This window comes from Lycorma delicatula, chromosome 4 (genome assembly GCF_047948215.1).
Source record: "Lycorma delicatula isolate Av1 chromosome 4, ASM4794821v1, whole genome shotgun sequence".
NCBI lineage: Eukaryota > Metazoa > Arthropoda > Insecta > Hemiptera > Fulgoridae > Lycorma > Lycorma delicatula.
This window is the reverse complement of record NC_134458.1, coordinates 62,443,457-62,458,782: the sequence shown is the minus strand read 5'-3', so window position 1 is coordinate 62,458,782 and position 15,326 is coordinate 62,443,457. Positions and strand designations below refer to the sequence as shown.

The 15,326-nt window shown below is 29.3% G+C and overlaps 1 protein-coding gene across 2 annotated transcripts in view; it reads left to right on the top strand.

Annotated features, from left to right (window-relative positions):
• The window catches only part of LOC142323459 (KICSTOR complex protein SZT2-like), a 342,875-nt gene that overhangs the window by 89,663 nt on the left and 237,886 nt on the right, over positions 1-15,326 (top strand). For both annotated transcript variants that reach the window (XM_075363101.1, XM_075363100.1), the window contains exon 19: positions 2,788-2,959. In XM_075363101.1, coding sequence (XP_075219216.1) covers positions 2,788-2,959 — 172 coding nt within the window. The remainder of the gene's footprint in view (positions 1-2,787; positions 2,960-15,326) is intronic.

Below are 15,326 nucleotides of genomic sequence, written 5' to 3'. Positions count from 1 at the left end.
TTATTAATGATAATGGTAGTATTTCTGTTGCTGCCCATAAAGTGAAATTTCTGAGTGTTTTATTAGTTGAAAAATTTTGTTGGGATCAAATTGATTTCATATGTAAAAATCACTGCTGTTTTTCTGTAACTTTAAATAAAATGGTAAGCTCATCATCATTACTGAATATCTATTACACTTGCATATATTCCCATCTGAAGTATAACATTATCTTTGGAGTTTCTCAAAGAGTCAGAACAAGTTTTCAATTTCCAAAATGGGCTTTCAGATTACTATCTGCAATCATAAGTATAAATGTAGATTGATGTTTAGGAAATTAAAAACCTTAACTTATCCAAGCTCTCCTGGGACTTTCATAACCTATTCTGCTCGTGAAAATAATGGAAAAAGTACATATAAACATATGTCCTAAAATTCTTTGTTTGTGAGTTACATCTGGTAAAAGATTTCGCTTAGAATTCAGCAACTCTGGTGAAATGTTGTACTGAAATTTTTAGGACTTAATTAAGGTGCAAAATTAGTGATTTCTTATGGTTTTGACCTGAAAAAATTGAATAAAATCCCAGAACCGTATCTGCAGTACTTTTTGATAAATCTGGGTTTAAATCCAATAAATGGGGTAAAAAACCCTGTTTTTTATGTTTGACATACAGTAACTTTGTTAAATGTGTAATAAACACATAAAACCTTTAAACAAAACTTTTAGAGAATTTAATTCTGAACAGAATGGTGTGAGATAGTTGAATAAAACAAAGAAAAGTTAGAAAAATTGGTATCGTATTTAGAAACAGTACACTAGACCAAAATGCGTTATACATACCAGTTTATAATAAATGTTCAAAAATGAGCCACCCATTTTCAACAATTTCTTGGCACACTTCTGTAGTGCTTTTGTTGCTCTTTTTAGTTCTTCATAGCTGTCCTTAAGTTGCTCTGCCAGATCCATAATGCAGACAATTAATTCCTCACAACAATGCATTTTTGTTTTGTATACAGTATATTTCATCCATCCCCAGATGCAAAAATCTACAGGTGTTAGATCAGGCAGTCTTGGTGGCCCAGGAGTGTGGATCTCTCACAACCAATCCATTTCTCAGGGAAATGATGATTTAAGTGAGTGGAAACGGCACAAGAGAAGTGGGGAGGCTCTCCATCATGCTGAAAGTATACTTTGTGTCTCAGCACTACAGGAACATCTTCAAGTAGCTGTATCAATTCTTCTTGAAGAAAGTGCAAGTAGACTTCAGCATTTAAGCGGCCAGGTAATATGTATAGTCCAAACAGCTGATTGTGAAGAAGGCTACACCATATTTGATGCTTAATTGGTGTTGAAAATTGCCTTCCACTGCTTCATGAGAATTTACTTATGCCCATATATGCTCATTGCATAAATTGTTGATGCCATCTCAAGTGAAATTTGCCTTGCTGGTAAACAAAACATACTTGTAGAGTTGTCCAGTTTGTATTCCACCAGTTGCAGGACTCCAAGCGAAGATGGCCGTCTCCTGGGTGTAGATGTTGAACTGGCTGTTTATGAAAGGATAAAACTTTTTTTGTTACCTTTTTTTGTTAGTAACCTCCAAACCATTGAATGCAAAACTGATCCGGTTAGAAAGATGTTGTATACTGACACTTGGACTTGCATCAATAATAATTTCATTAGTAACAGTGACGTCTTGGTCAGATTGTTCATAGCTGGTATGACTACTAGGTAGTGAACCTGTTTTCCAAAGACTGCAAAAAGTGATGCTAATTGTTTTGGATCCAGAATCCTATAATTCAGAAAATGTATTTCATATTTTCTCATATTTCATGTATTCCTATTCATATTATTTCATGTATTCCTCTATTGTAAATAAGTACAGTATTACTTCAATAGCAGATCGATCATGTTCAAACTAAAGTTCCCAGAAAATGTTCACTAAACAACAGCACAGTTCATAGTGCCCGATATACTTAATGTACTTTACAGACACAGAACACTAATGCAGTATTGTGCATTGATCAGATTTTTTTTTGTTTTATTGCGAAATTTGAAGTAATAATTTTTCAAACAATTTATTGTATTTCTGTCATTAATAAAAAAAATTATCTAATTTTTATTTATTTATTTTTATTTTACAATTGTTGTGTAATTTCCAGTTTCTTTCTAAATTTTTAACAGTAAATTTTGTTTTTACAAATTTTTCACATTGCCAAAAAAGAATTTGGTTTCTGTTTACATTAAATAAGTACTTTTCTGATAAATATAGTAATGCACTCTTTCTAAATAAAATTTTAATTTTTCTAACTATCCTTTGTTTTATTCAACTTATTTTACACCATTTGTGAGAATTAAATTCTCTAAAAGTTTTGGTTAAAAGTTTTATGTGTTTATTACCAATTTATCAAAGTTATTGTATGTCAAACATAAAGAACAAAAGTTTTTCTACCCCATTTATTGGTTTTCACTCCAGATTTCTCAAAAACTACTGCAGATACAGTTCTGGGACCTATTTTATTCTATTTTTCAGGTCAGAAACCATAAGAAATCACTAACTCTGCTACTTAATTAAATCTTAAAAATTTCAGTACGTACGATCTCATTTCACCAGATTATCTGAAATCTGAGTGAAACTTTTACTAGTTGTAACTTGCAAACAAAGCATTTTAGGCTATATGTTTATATGAAATTTTTCCATTATTTTCATGAGTAGAAAAGGTTATGAAAGTCACAGGAGAACTTTGTGATACACTATGTATAAAAATAAATGAGTGCAGTACTTTGTTTCTTATTTTTTTCTATAGTGGATCTGATGATGATGATAATGCAGCAACAGCTGATGATAATGATGTAGAAGAAGGATCAATGGAACTGATAGCCGAGTGCTGGATTGAACCCCAACATGGTGTAGTTACTTGTTCACCTCGTGATCGAGCATATATGGAAAATCTTAGATATTATCAATTAGCTGATAAAGTAAGCCAGTTTTTTATTTTACTTATAGTAAACTATTGATGTTGCTGGTTAACTGTTGATGCCAGTTAACTATTGATGTTGCTGATTACAGAAGTAAACATATATTTTGAAAGAAAGAAGGTTAATGTTGACTGATGCTCTTGAAAAATAAGTTAATTGTCATGCATTTTATTATTATTATTGGTGTCTTCATGATGAGTTCATTAGTGATATATGAAGTCTATTTATATAATTCTTTAAGCATCTGACCTAAAATCAAGATTTTAGAAAGGGTTGGATCATAAGAAAGTGGGGAAGAGCTGATCTAGCAGTCTTTAGGTTCACAGCTGGGGACAATTTCTTAATATAAATATAGCCAAGGTAATATTTAATTCATTTAATTTATGTTTTTTTTACTTTGCTGTTACATGGATGGGGATGTTCAATCTTTGCCCATACTTTATCTAGTTTTTGTTTTGTCTTATTTTAATATAAAGTTATTTTGCTGCCAACTAATTATTTATCATTTATTTTCTGTATACTGTCGATGGTTTTTCTAATAAAATTGATGAACTCGACTTTATCTTTGATAAAATCCATTTCTTGGAAAAAATTCCTTACCCAATGACAATTGATAAGCTGTGAAAACTTTCACCCTAAAAGAAATTTAGAGTAATGAAAAAGTGAAACCATCTATAGAAATTTGCAGATTGGCCTTTGTATAAAAAAATGATAAAAATTAAATTTTTATAAATGTTATAATTTAACTTATTCATGGCTGTATGTAGAAAATTGACTTTGGTCTTCAGAAGTTCTAAGATAAAACTAAGTCTGTTAGGCAGTGAACAACTATAAATTGATTTGCACAGACTGTAATTGTAATTTGGATACACAAGGTAAACTAAATAAAAAATAGAAACTCAGACAAAGAAGAATCTGGTTTTTAAAATTACAGAGACCAGAGAAATTGGCCGATCCCCAATATAGTATAAAATATTTTATAAAATGACGTTTTAAAATCTTTCTTGTAACAAGCAGAAGTTAAATTCTTGTAAGAAAATAAATAGCTAAATAATAATATGAGACTGATATGTAGTAACTTAATAGAATTTAAAAATTTGTTATTATCATTTGTGAAAGTGAAAGTTATTCTATTGTGTGATCATTAGATTTAACATTTATCCTACCTGAATCTTGTTAGATAACACATTTTTTTGATAGTTGAATTCTGTGATTGGCCTTATGGATAACTGTTTCCTACATTATTATGTGGTAGTTGAACAGGGCATGGTAGTTTAGATGTATCCAGCAGGTGTTATTGGCGATATTGTATGCTAATATTTGCTTTCTGCATACTGTGAATTCATATTACATTATACTTTTTGGTTTTTGTTTCATTTTATGAGTATAAAAGGATTTTTATGTCACTTTTTAACTGTGTTTTTGTTTTTGCCTTGTTTATTTAATATTTATTTTTTGTTCTTGTGTAAGTTTATTTTTTCTCAGCTTTATAACCACTTATGATGATTGTTTAACAGTCAAAATACATGTAGTTGCAGGTCTTTATTTTTTATAAATAATTCTAGAGTATCCTCATTGTTATTTTATTCCAGTACAAATTATTCTTGGTGTGTAATAATCAAAATAATTTTTCAAATTTTATTATACTCCTCTGCCAAAAATGTTGTTAAACCTTTTTTATTAAGTAAACCTTTGTTCTATGACTATATTTTTCCTTATAGTACTACATGATTGCATGTCGAATTAAAGTTCTTATTTTACCCTCATTATGCTAAATGTGTAGTCTGGGTCTACACAAGGCAGAAAAAGCCTGGGTTCACAATTTCTTTATTAAAAGTTCAGAATCTGTCATTTCAGTTAATGCCTTCTAAATTGTAAATTTTTCGACTGCATTTATTTAAAATCTTATTGCATTATTACTTCATTATTTTTTCAAATATTTATTATTTTTAAGTATTAGCACGCTAATAATCAGTTTTACCACTGAAAAACTTGAAAATTTCAAAAGCAGGTAACAAACCACCTAAATTCTCTAATTGTTGTTTAGTACAATGTTCTAGATATTGTACAGTATCCCTAATTGTGTATTACAATATTTAAGGCTTGCTGTCACTGAAATAATCAATATAACTACTTGAATTTTGATCAGATTAAAGGTGAATTGAGATATTTTAACGAGTATTTAAGTATATATCATAATAGTATGACACTTGTTATGTGTTATGAATATTAAAATTATTATTAAATTTCACATACCATTATATTGATAATATGATAGCATTTGAGGTAAATTTTTTAATTAAAAAAGAAATTATTATGTAGATGATATGAAGTGTCAAATATTACACTTTATTCATTAAAAAACATAAAGAAATAATAAAAAAAGAAGCTAAATTTTGAATAGAAAAATAAATTAAATTTGATTGTTAATAAAAGAAAGGAGTTGTGCAGGTGAATGATCCTTGGATGGCCTTGGATATAATTGCTGTGTTCTGTCCCTGATGACCACAAATGTCTTGAGTTGAGAGTGAGAGTCTGAGAGTTTTGTGTGAGAATATCTTGAGAGAGCATCAGAGAATGTGTCATTAGAGAGTCAGAGAGAGTGTCTTTTTCCTGGCGCTTGTGTATACTTAGGGTCCTGATGTCAAATTGAGAATGTCTTGAAAGAAATAACATTTATAACATCAAACTTTCTGGAATAAATTTAAACTAGAATATTTTGTAGCCCCTGTATTCTATCATATTTTTTCATTAAATTTCTATATTAATATTCATCATCAGGATTAATATTAATTCTTACAAAAAAAGAAATAACAATAGCTTTGATTTTAATTTAAGACTAATCAGTGCAGCATAATGCCTTAATACAGATTGGCAAAGATGTCTTCTTTTAATAATGAATAAAATATAGAAAAAACTAACAGGTAATTGAGTTTTATAATGTATGTAGTTGACATATATTTGGAAATGTTATGTGTGAAGAATGTTAAAAAAATAAAGTTACTAAATACAAATAAAATATAAGAAAAGCAAAAGAAAATATAAAAAGTCCCTTTTGCTAAGCATATAATTCAGCAGGGGTGTCTATGAAGAAATATTTAAGGACTTATCCCTTGTGCTTAAAAATTAAGTACCATGATTACTTAATAGAATAAATGATAATAAAATAAAAAATTAAACATAGGGCTTTATGCTTAGTATAAAGAATGAATAATTATGTTTTTGTAATGTCTGTAGTTGTACTTAAGTTATTTAATTAACAGATTTATTAATTAAGATGGATACATAGCTTAATTTGCTGATATAAATTGATTTAAGCTCGTCATTATATGATGAAATTATTTTTAAAGTGTTAAAGGTTCCATAAATTTTTTTTGTTTATGTATTTCTCATTTAATAAAAAAATGATGAATATGTATCTTATGATAAAAATGTTTATACATATTGTTTCTTTTATGTATAAAAATGAGGATTTACATATCATCTCTGCTTTTTTTTAGTTGGGTAACCCCTGTATTGGGCCAATTAATTCTCTCTTTATTTTGTTATTTATTGTTTTTATTTTATTATTTTTGTTTTTTCACACTATTTTATATAGCCATTATCATTTTGGTCAAGCATAAACATGCAGTACAGTTATCTAATTTAAAAGTAGAAAAAGAAATTAATGAGGTAGGATGTTTATTCATTTATCTATTGAGTTAATAATAAAATTATTATAACAAGTTTCATTTGTATGCTAGTGTTAATAAATAGAAAAATAAGATTAACTTATGAAAGACATAATATTACAATTAAAATTAGAAAAGATGTTAACAATGATAACAAAAAAATAAAATAAAAATTCTTCTGGAGGACTCTCAGCATGAGTCAAAACCTGTTACAACAGAAATGTTTTGTTGAGGTTAGTGGGCTTGGAACTGGGATTAACCAAAAAAACGGGTATAAGCAATGTTTTTTGTTTTTTTTGAAAATTCAAATAAATATTTTGTGTGTTAAGTTCTTATTCTTAATAAAATAATCAAAAACAGCATAAGCATGTAATTTGGTATATATTAAGGTCTTTCTGTAATAGTTATTTACAATATTTTAATAGCTCAAATTCAGGTGTCCTTTGTTAGCAGAACTATGGTAGACTTCATTTATGTATGAATCTTTCCTTCCTTGTTCAGTCTGCTTCTGATTTATTATGTATCATCCATTTTTTTTTAATAATTTTGCTATCTGTATTACAAAGTTTTGCAACTTCTGTTATACATTACCTGATTTTTATTTAATTTCTCTTTTCTTCTTGTCTATCACATCTCATTATTTAATTCTTTATTAAAAAATAAACGGGAAATTCCCATTATTACAAAATATTACAAATATAATTTCTGATAGGTAACACAAATTAATATAGTGTAAATATATGTATATTTAAGTTCATTGATCTAATATATTATTCATAAATCTATATTCTTTTTAAATTCTTTTTGACTAAATATAGACTAACACTAACTGTGACTATTTTTCATTATATATGAATTATTTTCATTATATATTATAGCCATTCTATTAATATACATCTATTTATCAATATCACAATTTATTGATAAATAAAAATAATATTCATTATTTCTAAGTATTCTTTTTGGTATATAGAAATAAAAATTTGGTAACAAAGGTGTGTAATTACATTATTCAATATTTTAAAGGCAGAGATCACATCATTATATAACATAAAAGATGAAATCCATGTTATGCAATGTGGGTATGTAACTATAATCATGGTCTGAAAAATTCCCTATTTTATGTCAAACATATCTAAAAAAATTATGATTTAACTTCTCTAACACTTGATAATCAAAACAAGGTTTCTGAATTGCAGAACAGTATATAGCAGGATGTACGAATGCATAGTATAAAGATCTGAATGATACAATTGATTTAAGATTATTTGTAAATTTCTTGATAAAATTAATTTTTCTTCTGGTTTTCAAAACACATGATCTGTGTGATTTTGAAAACTCAATTTACAATCGAGATAAGTCTTTAATTAATTTTTATTAACACAAAAGTTATACAGAAACTTTTTTTATTTTACAAACTAGTCCATTTGCATTATACCATTAATGAACAGCTCTAAATCCCATTGCATTACTGCTTTATCATCAGCACATGTAATAGCTTTAATGAATTTAGCATCATCAGCAATTAATAAAAAATTTAACAAAATTAATAACATATTGTGTATCATTAATAAATACAGAAAAATATGGTGTACCCTGACCAACTCCCAATAAGATTTTAATTTCATTTGAAACGTAGTTCTTTATTTTTACTTATTGTAGTATCCAGAGAAGAGCTTATCCAATTAAATACAGACTCTTGTATACTGTAAGCAGCTAATTTTCCAAGTAATAGCTCAACGTTAACTGATTTGATTGCTCTACAAAATCCGAATAGAGTCAACAATGTAACTGTCATTAATACTATTTAAAAGATATTCTAAATAAACAGATAGATTAGTTTGTGCCGATCTGCCAGATAAAAAAAACCATGCTGTACTTGTATGATAGATTTTCTCAAATACGGAGTCAATTTATTACAAACAATTTCATCAGTTAATTTTGCGAATACATTAATTTTATTTATATGACAATAGTTATTAATATAAGATGAATCAATATTCTTATAAAATAAAATAGGTGTAACATAATTTACTTTTCAACTATCAGGAAATGTACCTGTAGGAAGTGATTTATTGTATAACTTATGTCAAAATTGGAGTAAAGAATTGAGGAAATGTTTTTACTGGTAACAGATGGGTATTATCAAGACCAGGTGAAATTTTTTCATAAAAATCCCTTATATGATCAAAAACTTCATTCTCATTAAACGATATTTTGCTAAAACAGTCATTAAATTCAAATTCTATTTCAGTAGACGAAAGATCCTTAATAGAATAAACACTAGCAAATCTTTTAGCAAACAAATCTACAATATCCTGAGGATTTTCTGCTGTTTTACTATCACAATACATAGTTGTTGAAAATGATCTGCTTACTATCAATTGAATTAACATATTTAAAAAATAAATAGAATCACTTGAAACCGAATCTTCAACATTTTGAAAAACCTTTTCATCAAGAATGGATAGTTGTCTACAAAGTGTTCATTTTTTACTAAATAATGTATAATAAAAATTTGAATTGTACATTTTATATAGTTTAAAATATTTTTTGTGTTGTTAAATATTGCAATTTACAGTTCTTTTTAAAACCAATTTGGTGTTTTAAGATGTGCTGCAATATCAACTGCAACAGATTCTTATATATCTTCAAACTGAATTTATCTTCCAGAAATTATTTTCTGCCATTCAATATTTCTTCTAACTAATTTCTGGTTTCCACCTAAAGAATAATGTGCTCATTTTTCTTTCAATTTTTTTGTAGCTTTTTCCGTATTATAATTACAAAGTGATGAATTAGATTGCATTCTTTCTGAATGTGAGCTTGCCTTTTCATATTGTACTCTTTTACAGTTTACTGTCAAAAAGTTTTTGTGTAGTATATATATATATTTTTTCTATATGCTTTTATACTATTATTGTTAATAGATTTTCTTTTATATTCTTTTTATTTCATCATTCTATGTTAGGTCAGTGTATACATCCACACTATTATTGTAGATTTGGGGTTTGAGTAATAAAATTCTCTTGCTGTATTGCTCATAATAAGATGTTTGTTCTGCTTTCTTATCGATTATTATTTTTTCTACTTTTACCTTTCTGTTATCTTATTTTGTCGATTATTGTAAAGTTCTCTGACCAAAAGTTTTCCTTGCTTCATTAATTCTGCTGCATCTAATCTGAACCAATATATTTTTCATTTTAAATCAAATTATCTAGCCTTCTACTCTTACCACTGACACTCAACTCTCCGATTCGAAGAATAACAACAGCTTCCTTTCAAACAATCCTCATATCATGATTTGATAAGGAGATTGTTTTAGTTGTAGAATATTTTGTCTTAGAGGATGAAAAGTAATGAGGAAAATCATTTCCTTAGTCTGGTCTTTCCACCAATACCTATATTTTATGGTAGCACCTACATATCTCTATGTGCTTCTCAAAGACATTCTAGTTCCCTATCAATAGCATAACTCATAATTCTCAGAGAGAAAAACCTATTAAGTCAAAGAAAAACCTATTAAGTTAAAATCATTATAATATCTCATTTGCTCCACTCTACTCTTTCTTTTTCCTGTAGCCTCCGGTAATTACCTTTCAGATAATACTTCAGAGGATTAAAGGATGATATGCATGAGTGTAAATGAAGTGTAGTCTTGTACAGTCTCAGTTTGACCATTCCTGAGATGTGTGGTTAATTGAAACCCAACCACCAAAGAACACCGGTATCCACGATCTAGTATTCAAATCCGTGTAAAAATAACTGACTTTACTAGGACTTGAATGCTGGAACACTCGACTTCCAAATCAGCTGATTTCGGAAGATGCGTTCACCACTAGACTAAGCTGGTGGGTTTGCTCCACTCTACTGAATGTTCTTAAACCTACTGTTTAACTAATGAATGATGTTTTTAACTTATGCTACAATTCAGTTTTTTATTTATGTGTTTCTGCTTACTTTTTTTTGTATCATTTAGTATTCTTTTGTAATTGATTTTGTAAGTTTTATACATGCCATAAATTATTTGTATTTTTAACAATAGTAAGACACTTTTTCATTTTTTACTGTTAATAGAAAATTTGATTACAGGACTGTATTTTATATTTGGATTTTTTATTATATTCTGTAATTTTAAATCATTTCCTATGGTTAAATAATAAATTGTATTTTTCTTTGAACTTTTTCTTTAATCTTTGGTTTGATTTAAGTTTATTTATTTTTATAAAAATCTCATTCACCAGTTTTGGAAAATTATACTTCTTTTTGCTTGTTGTGAAGTAGTTTTTCTGTAAAAAATAGCTGATCATTAGATTTAACATTTTATTGGCAATATAAAAATAATTAAATTCCTTTATGTTAATACATAAAGGAATTTAATTATTGCTTAGCACATTAGATTAAATTCAAATAAAATGTGAGTGAGATTTTGACTAATGTTCTTTAGTAAATATTTACTTTGTAATTGTGGATTGGTGAGCGGGATAAAATTAGATCAGGTCTATTTACTTATAATATACTTTACTGTGATAAATTGATAACGGCTAAATTAAATAAACGATAAACATTTGTCATTAATAGGTAAGGTGTGTTTCTTGTAATCTTGTTCTTGATTTGAGTTATCTTTTTTATTTCAAGAAAAAATATTGTTCATGTAATGTTTATTTTCCAGTAATAAAAAATTGTTTGAAGTTATCATGCTCTGCTTGTTTCAGTAATGCAAACTTGTTAGTATACTGATAAGTTTGTAATAGATTATTTTGTACTACAATTTTTTCATTGTTTTTACGTGACTTCACTTCGACACAGATAATGTTCTTAAGAAACTTAATAAAAATCTTTCTTCATAGAGTAAATTAATAATACTTATTATTTAAAAATAAACTTACATGGTCTTTCATGGGGCTCTGTTCTATAGTTAAAAAAAATATATGTATGCATACACATTTTTATGTGCATTTTAACCATCTTCTTTATGATAATTAATAGATAATCAATGTATATAGCTATATAAAATAACTTTTGACCTTATCCATGTTTTAACTACCCCTGATGTAGAAGAACGTTTTGTTTTATCAAGAGCATATGTTTACTGTTATTGCTTGTTATTTCTTGGCCAAGATCAAAGTAAAACAATGCAGTGTCGATAAGACAAACATTTCATTTTCTGGAAACCATGGCAACGGTCTTGTTGATTTATTATTTATTTATTTTTGAACTAGATAAATTGTAATATAAATTGAATTATTTAAAGTATCATTTACCGTACCTAACACTGTCTGAACATATTTATATAGTTTTGCTGATTGTAAGAATTGTTTTTTGATGAGAGCTGTGACTAGTTACTGGAAGTGGGAAATAAATTCAAGTTCTGTTCCTGATAATTTATGATGTTGGATTTCTGAAAATAGCACTTACTTCAGTCAGGGATTTGTTTTTTATTAATTAATAAATATAAAAATTGGAAATTCAATTAACAGCAATAAAAATAAAGTAGTAAAAATGGGTTTGAATTCTTTTTTCTTGGAATAATACCTGTAACCACATTCATAAATGATTTGATTTTTGTTTTCTTCCTTTACTAATTTTATGCAGCATCAATTGCTACATTTATTATTTATTAATGGAAAATAGTATGCTATCTATTCAGAGAATCTGTATCTGCATTATTAAATTTCAGTTTGGTTCGATTTAGCTTTGGGAGCCAGTTTATTTAAATATGACTGGGATGACATTTTATTTTTGTCCTTGGATGTATTAAGAATCCATTACCCAAGTCATTATAGAATCATCAGGTAGTAATGGGTACAGACTGCTATCTTATCTCAGGCCCGGTTTATTTAAAATATTTGTTTTATTTCAGCCTTCTGAGTAGTTGGAAAAATTTTTGATTTTTCATGTGTTTGCTAATTGTATGTTTGACCTAATTTCTCCTGATCTATTTTTTTTTTAGAGGGAGGAATACCATTTACGTACAAAATGTCAGACTTGCTAACAGGTTCCGCAAGATGTTATTGAGTGCGTATGTGTGCCTGTGCCCTATTAACTAAACCTTCACCTCTGATAGTCCTTCCCCTTTCTGGAAACTGCTGTGTGGCATTACTTCAGAAAGGGGGAGCTTACCTTCCTGCACTGGGCATCAGAGTGACCACTGGTTCGCTGTACCCAGGTGACCATGATAGGTTTGGGAGACCCCTTCAACACTCACCCACAGCCCTGTCCTCCGCACCAGAGCTCTCAGGCACCCGGCTGCTTTTTTGCTTCTTCCTCCATCTGGAGCATCTCCATATGGACTAAGCCATATGAACCACAGCAAGCCAGAGCTCTTCTTTGGTTAGCCTGGAATCCAGAAGTTCCTTGGGCGGGAACATAACCTTTGTATCCAGGAGTACTTGAAGTTTTTGTTCCTTCTTTTCTTCCTCTTTTTTTTTTAATTAGCTCCAGAAAGTGGAGCTTACCTTCCTGCTTTGAGCATCGGAGTTACTGTGGGTTCACTGCATCCAGGCGACCCACACATGGTCAGGAGGCCCCTAGACACTCGCCCACAGCCCTGTCCTCTGCACCAGAGCTCTCAGTCAACTGTCTGCTTTCATTGTTTCTTCCGCCATCCGAAGCAAGGTCATCTGCATAGCCCACAATATCCACTTTAGGGGCAGAGGAAGACAAAATACACCATCGTATGTAACATTCCATAGAGTCGGCCTGAGGACCGACCCTGAGGAACCCCTCTACTTACTCCTCGCTCCAGAACTCCACCATTCACCTCACACACAATACTCCTGTAACTGAGATACAATCATATGATTTTTTCAAATACAGTGGAACACTGAAGTGATCCATAGCATGCCTGATCGCACCATGAAAATTGCAATTAAATGCATTCCTCACATCAAGTGCGACCAGGATGCATATTCTACCACTGCAGTTCCCCCGTCGGCTTGCCATTATTCCTTTCATTAGGGAACGCACTCTCATTACAGCATCCAGCACAGACCTAGATCTGTGGAAACCAATTGCATGTCATGCAATCCTCCCACCTCCTCCACCGCACCAGACAACTTCTTCTTGGAGTAACCTCTCCAGTATCTTACCAATAGCATCTATCATTGATAAGGGTTTGTATGAGGTTGGAAGTGCCAAGTTCCTGCCTGGCTTAGGAATCAGAATGAAGAGAAATTTTTGAAGTTCATAATCTGTACCAGAAAATATCAGAGAAAAATGAAACATTTATGATGCAGTTCAAAGGTTTTAGAGTTTCATCAGCATATGTTAATTAATTCAATTTAGAAAAGTTTTTAATTTTAAAATAATCTTATTTACTTCAGATGAATTGAGGTTTTTGATTGACACAAACAATAATCATTTGCAAAATTTGGATCAACCATATACAGTTTTTTGCTCTATTAATAAAATATTTCTTCATGGATTATGGAATCAAAACTGAGTTGATAACAGTCCTATTAAAAACCCTGTTCACATCATTGTTATATCTCACTTAGTCTTTGAAATTCCAGGAGACAACTCAAATAAATGTGACTTACCATTATAGAGTGTAATCTTACTATTACACCATTATGCTTCTTTCAAATTATTTTTTGAAGTTATCTATTTTTATGATTTGTGAGTTAATTGTACATCATCATTCATTGCATCATGAGCTTTTTGAATGTTGTCATTTTCCTAATTAATTCTTCTTTTTGTTTCAAAAGTGCTTTTTCCATAGTTGTTAGGAAAGTCTGGCAATATTAATTAATTATTTTGGAAAAAAATTATCATTTACATTACAAAATTTAGTTATTCAGGTTTGATTTTCTTTTCAGAATCATTTTTTAAATTAAGTTATATTTACATAAGTATAACCCCTAATTTCTTTCATGACATGATAATTTATTCATTTTTGAGCAATGCTTGGACAGCAATACATGTATTTTGAACTATAGAGCTCTGTTCTGTACAAAAATTTGGTGCCCACATGTTGTCAGTAATAGAATGAGATTAGTGTTTTTCTGGATAGGAATGGATTAAACCCACCGGGTTGGTCTAGTGGTGAACGCGTCTTCCCAAATCAGCTGATTTGGAAGTCGAGAGTTCCAGCGTTCAATTCCTAGTAAAGCCAGCTATTTTTACACGGACTTGAATACTAGATCGTGGATACCGGTGCTCTTTGGTGGTTGGGTTTCAATTAACCACACATCTCAGGTATGGTCGAACTGAGAATGTACAAGACTACACTTCATTCACACTCATACATATCATCCTCATTCATCCTCTGAAGTATTATCTAAACGGTAGTTACCGGAGGCTAAACAGGAAAAAGAAAAGAGAAAAGGATAGGAATGGATCATGAAATGAAAGTCATACAACAATTTAGATAAGATTTTCACATTAGTTATATTTACTTTACTGATCATCAATATTAAAATTACACAAGACTATAACTTTTGTTTATCTAACACTAACTTGTTTGGAGCTTTTCGAGTCTTTTCAATAAAATAATGCAACTGAAAACTTAGGGATTTAGACAAAGTAGTTGTGATGACTTGTACGTTTAAAACAGATTATTTGGTATCAGTAATAAAAATATGAAAAAGTTTATGGAATGATTATAGTGGATGTGTGAAAAAGAATGTTATGATTTGAAATTAAATTTACGTTATTACATTTAGAATTAGAAATGTGTGTTTTATTAAATAAAA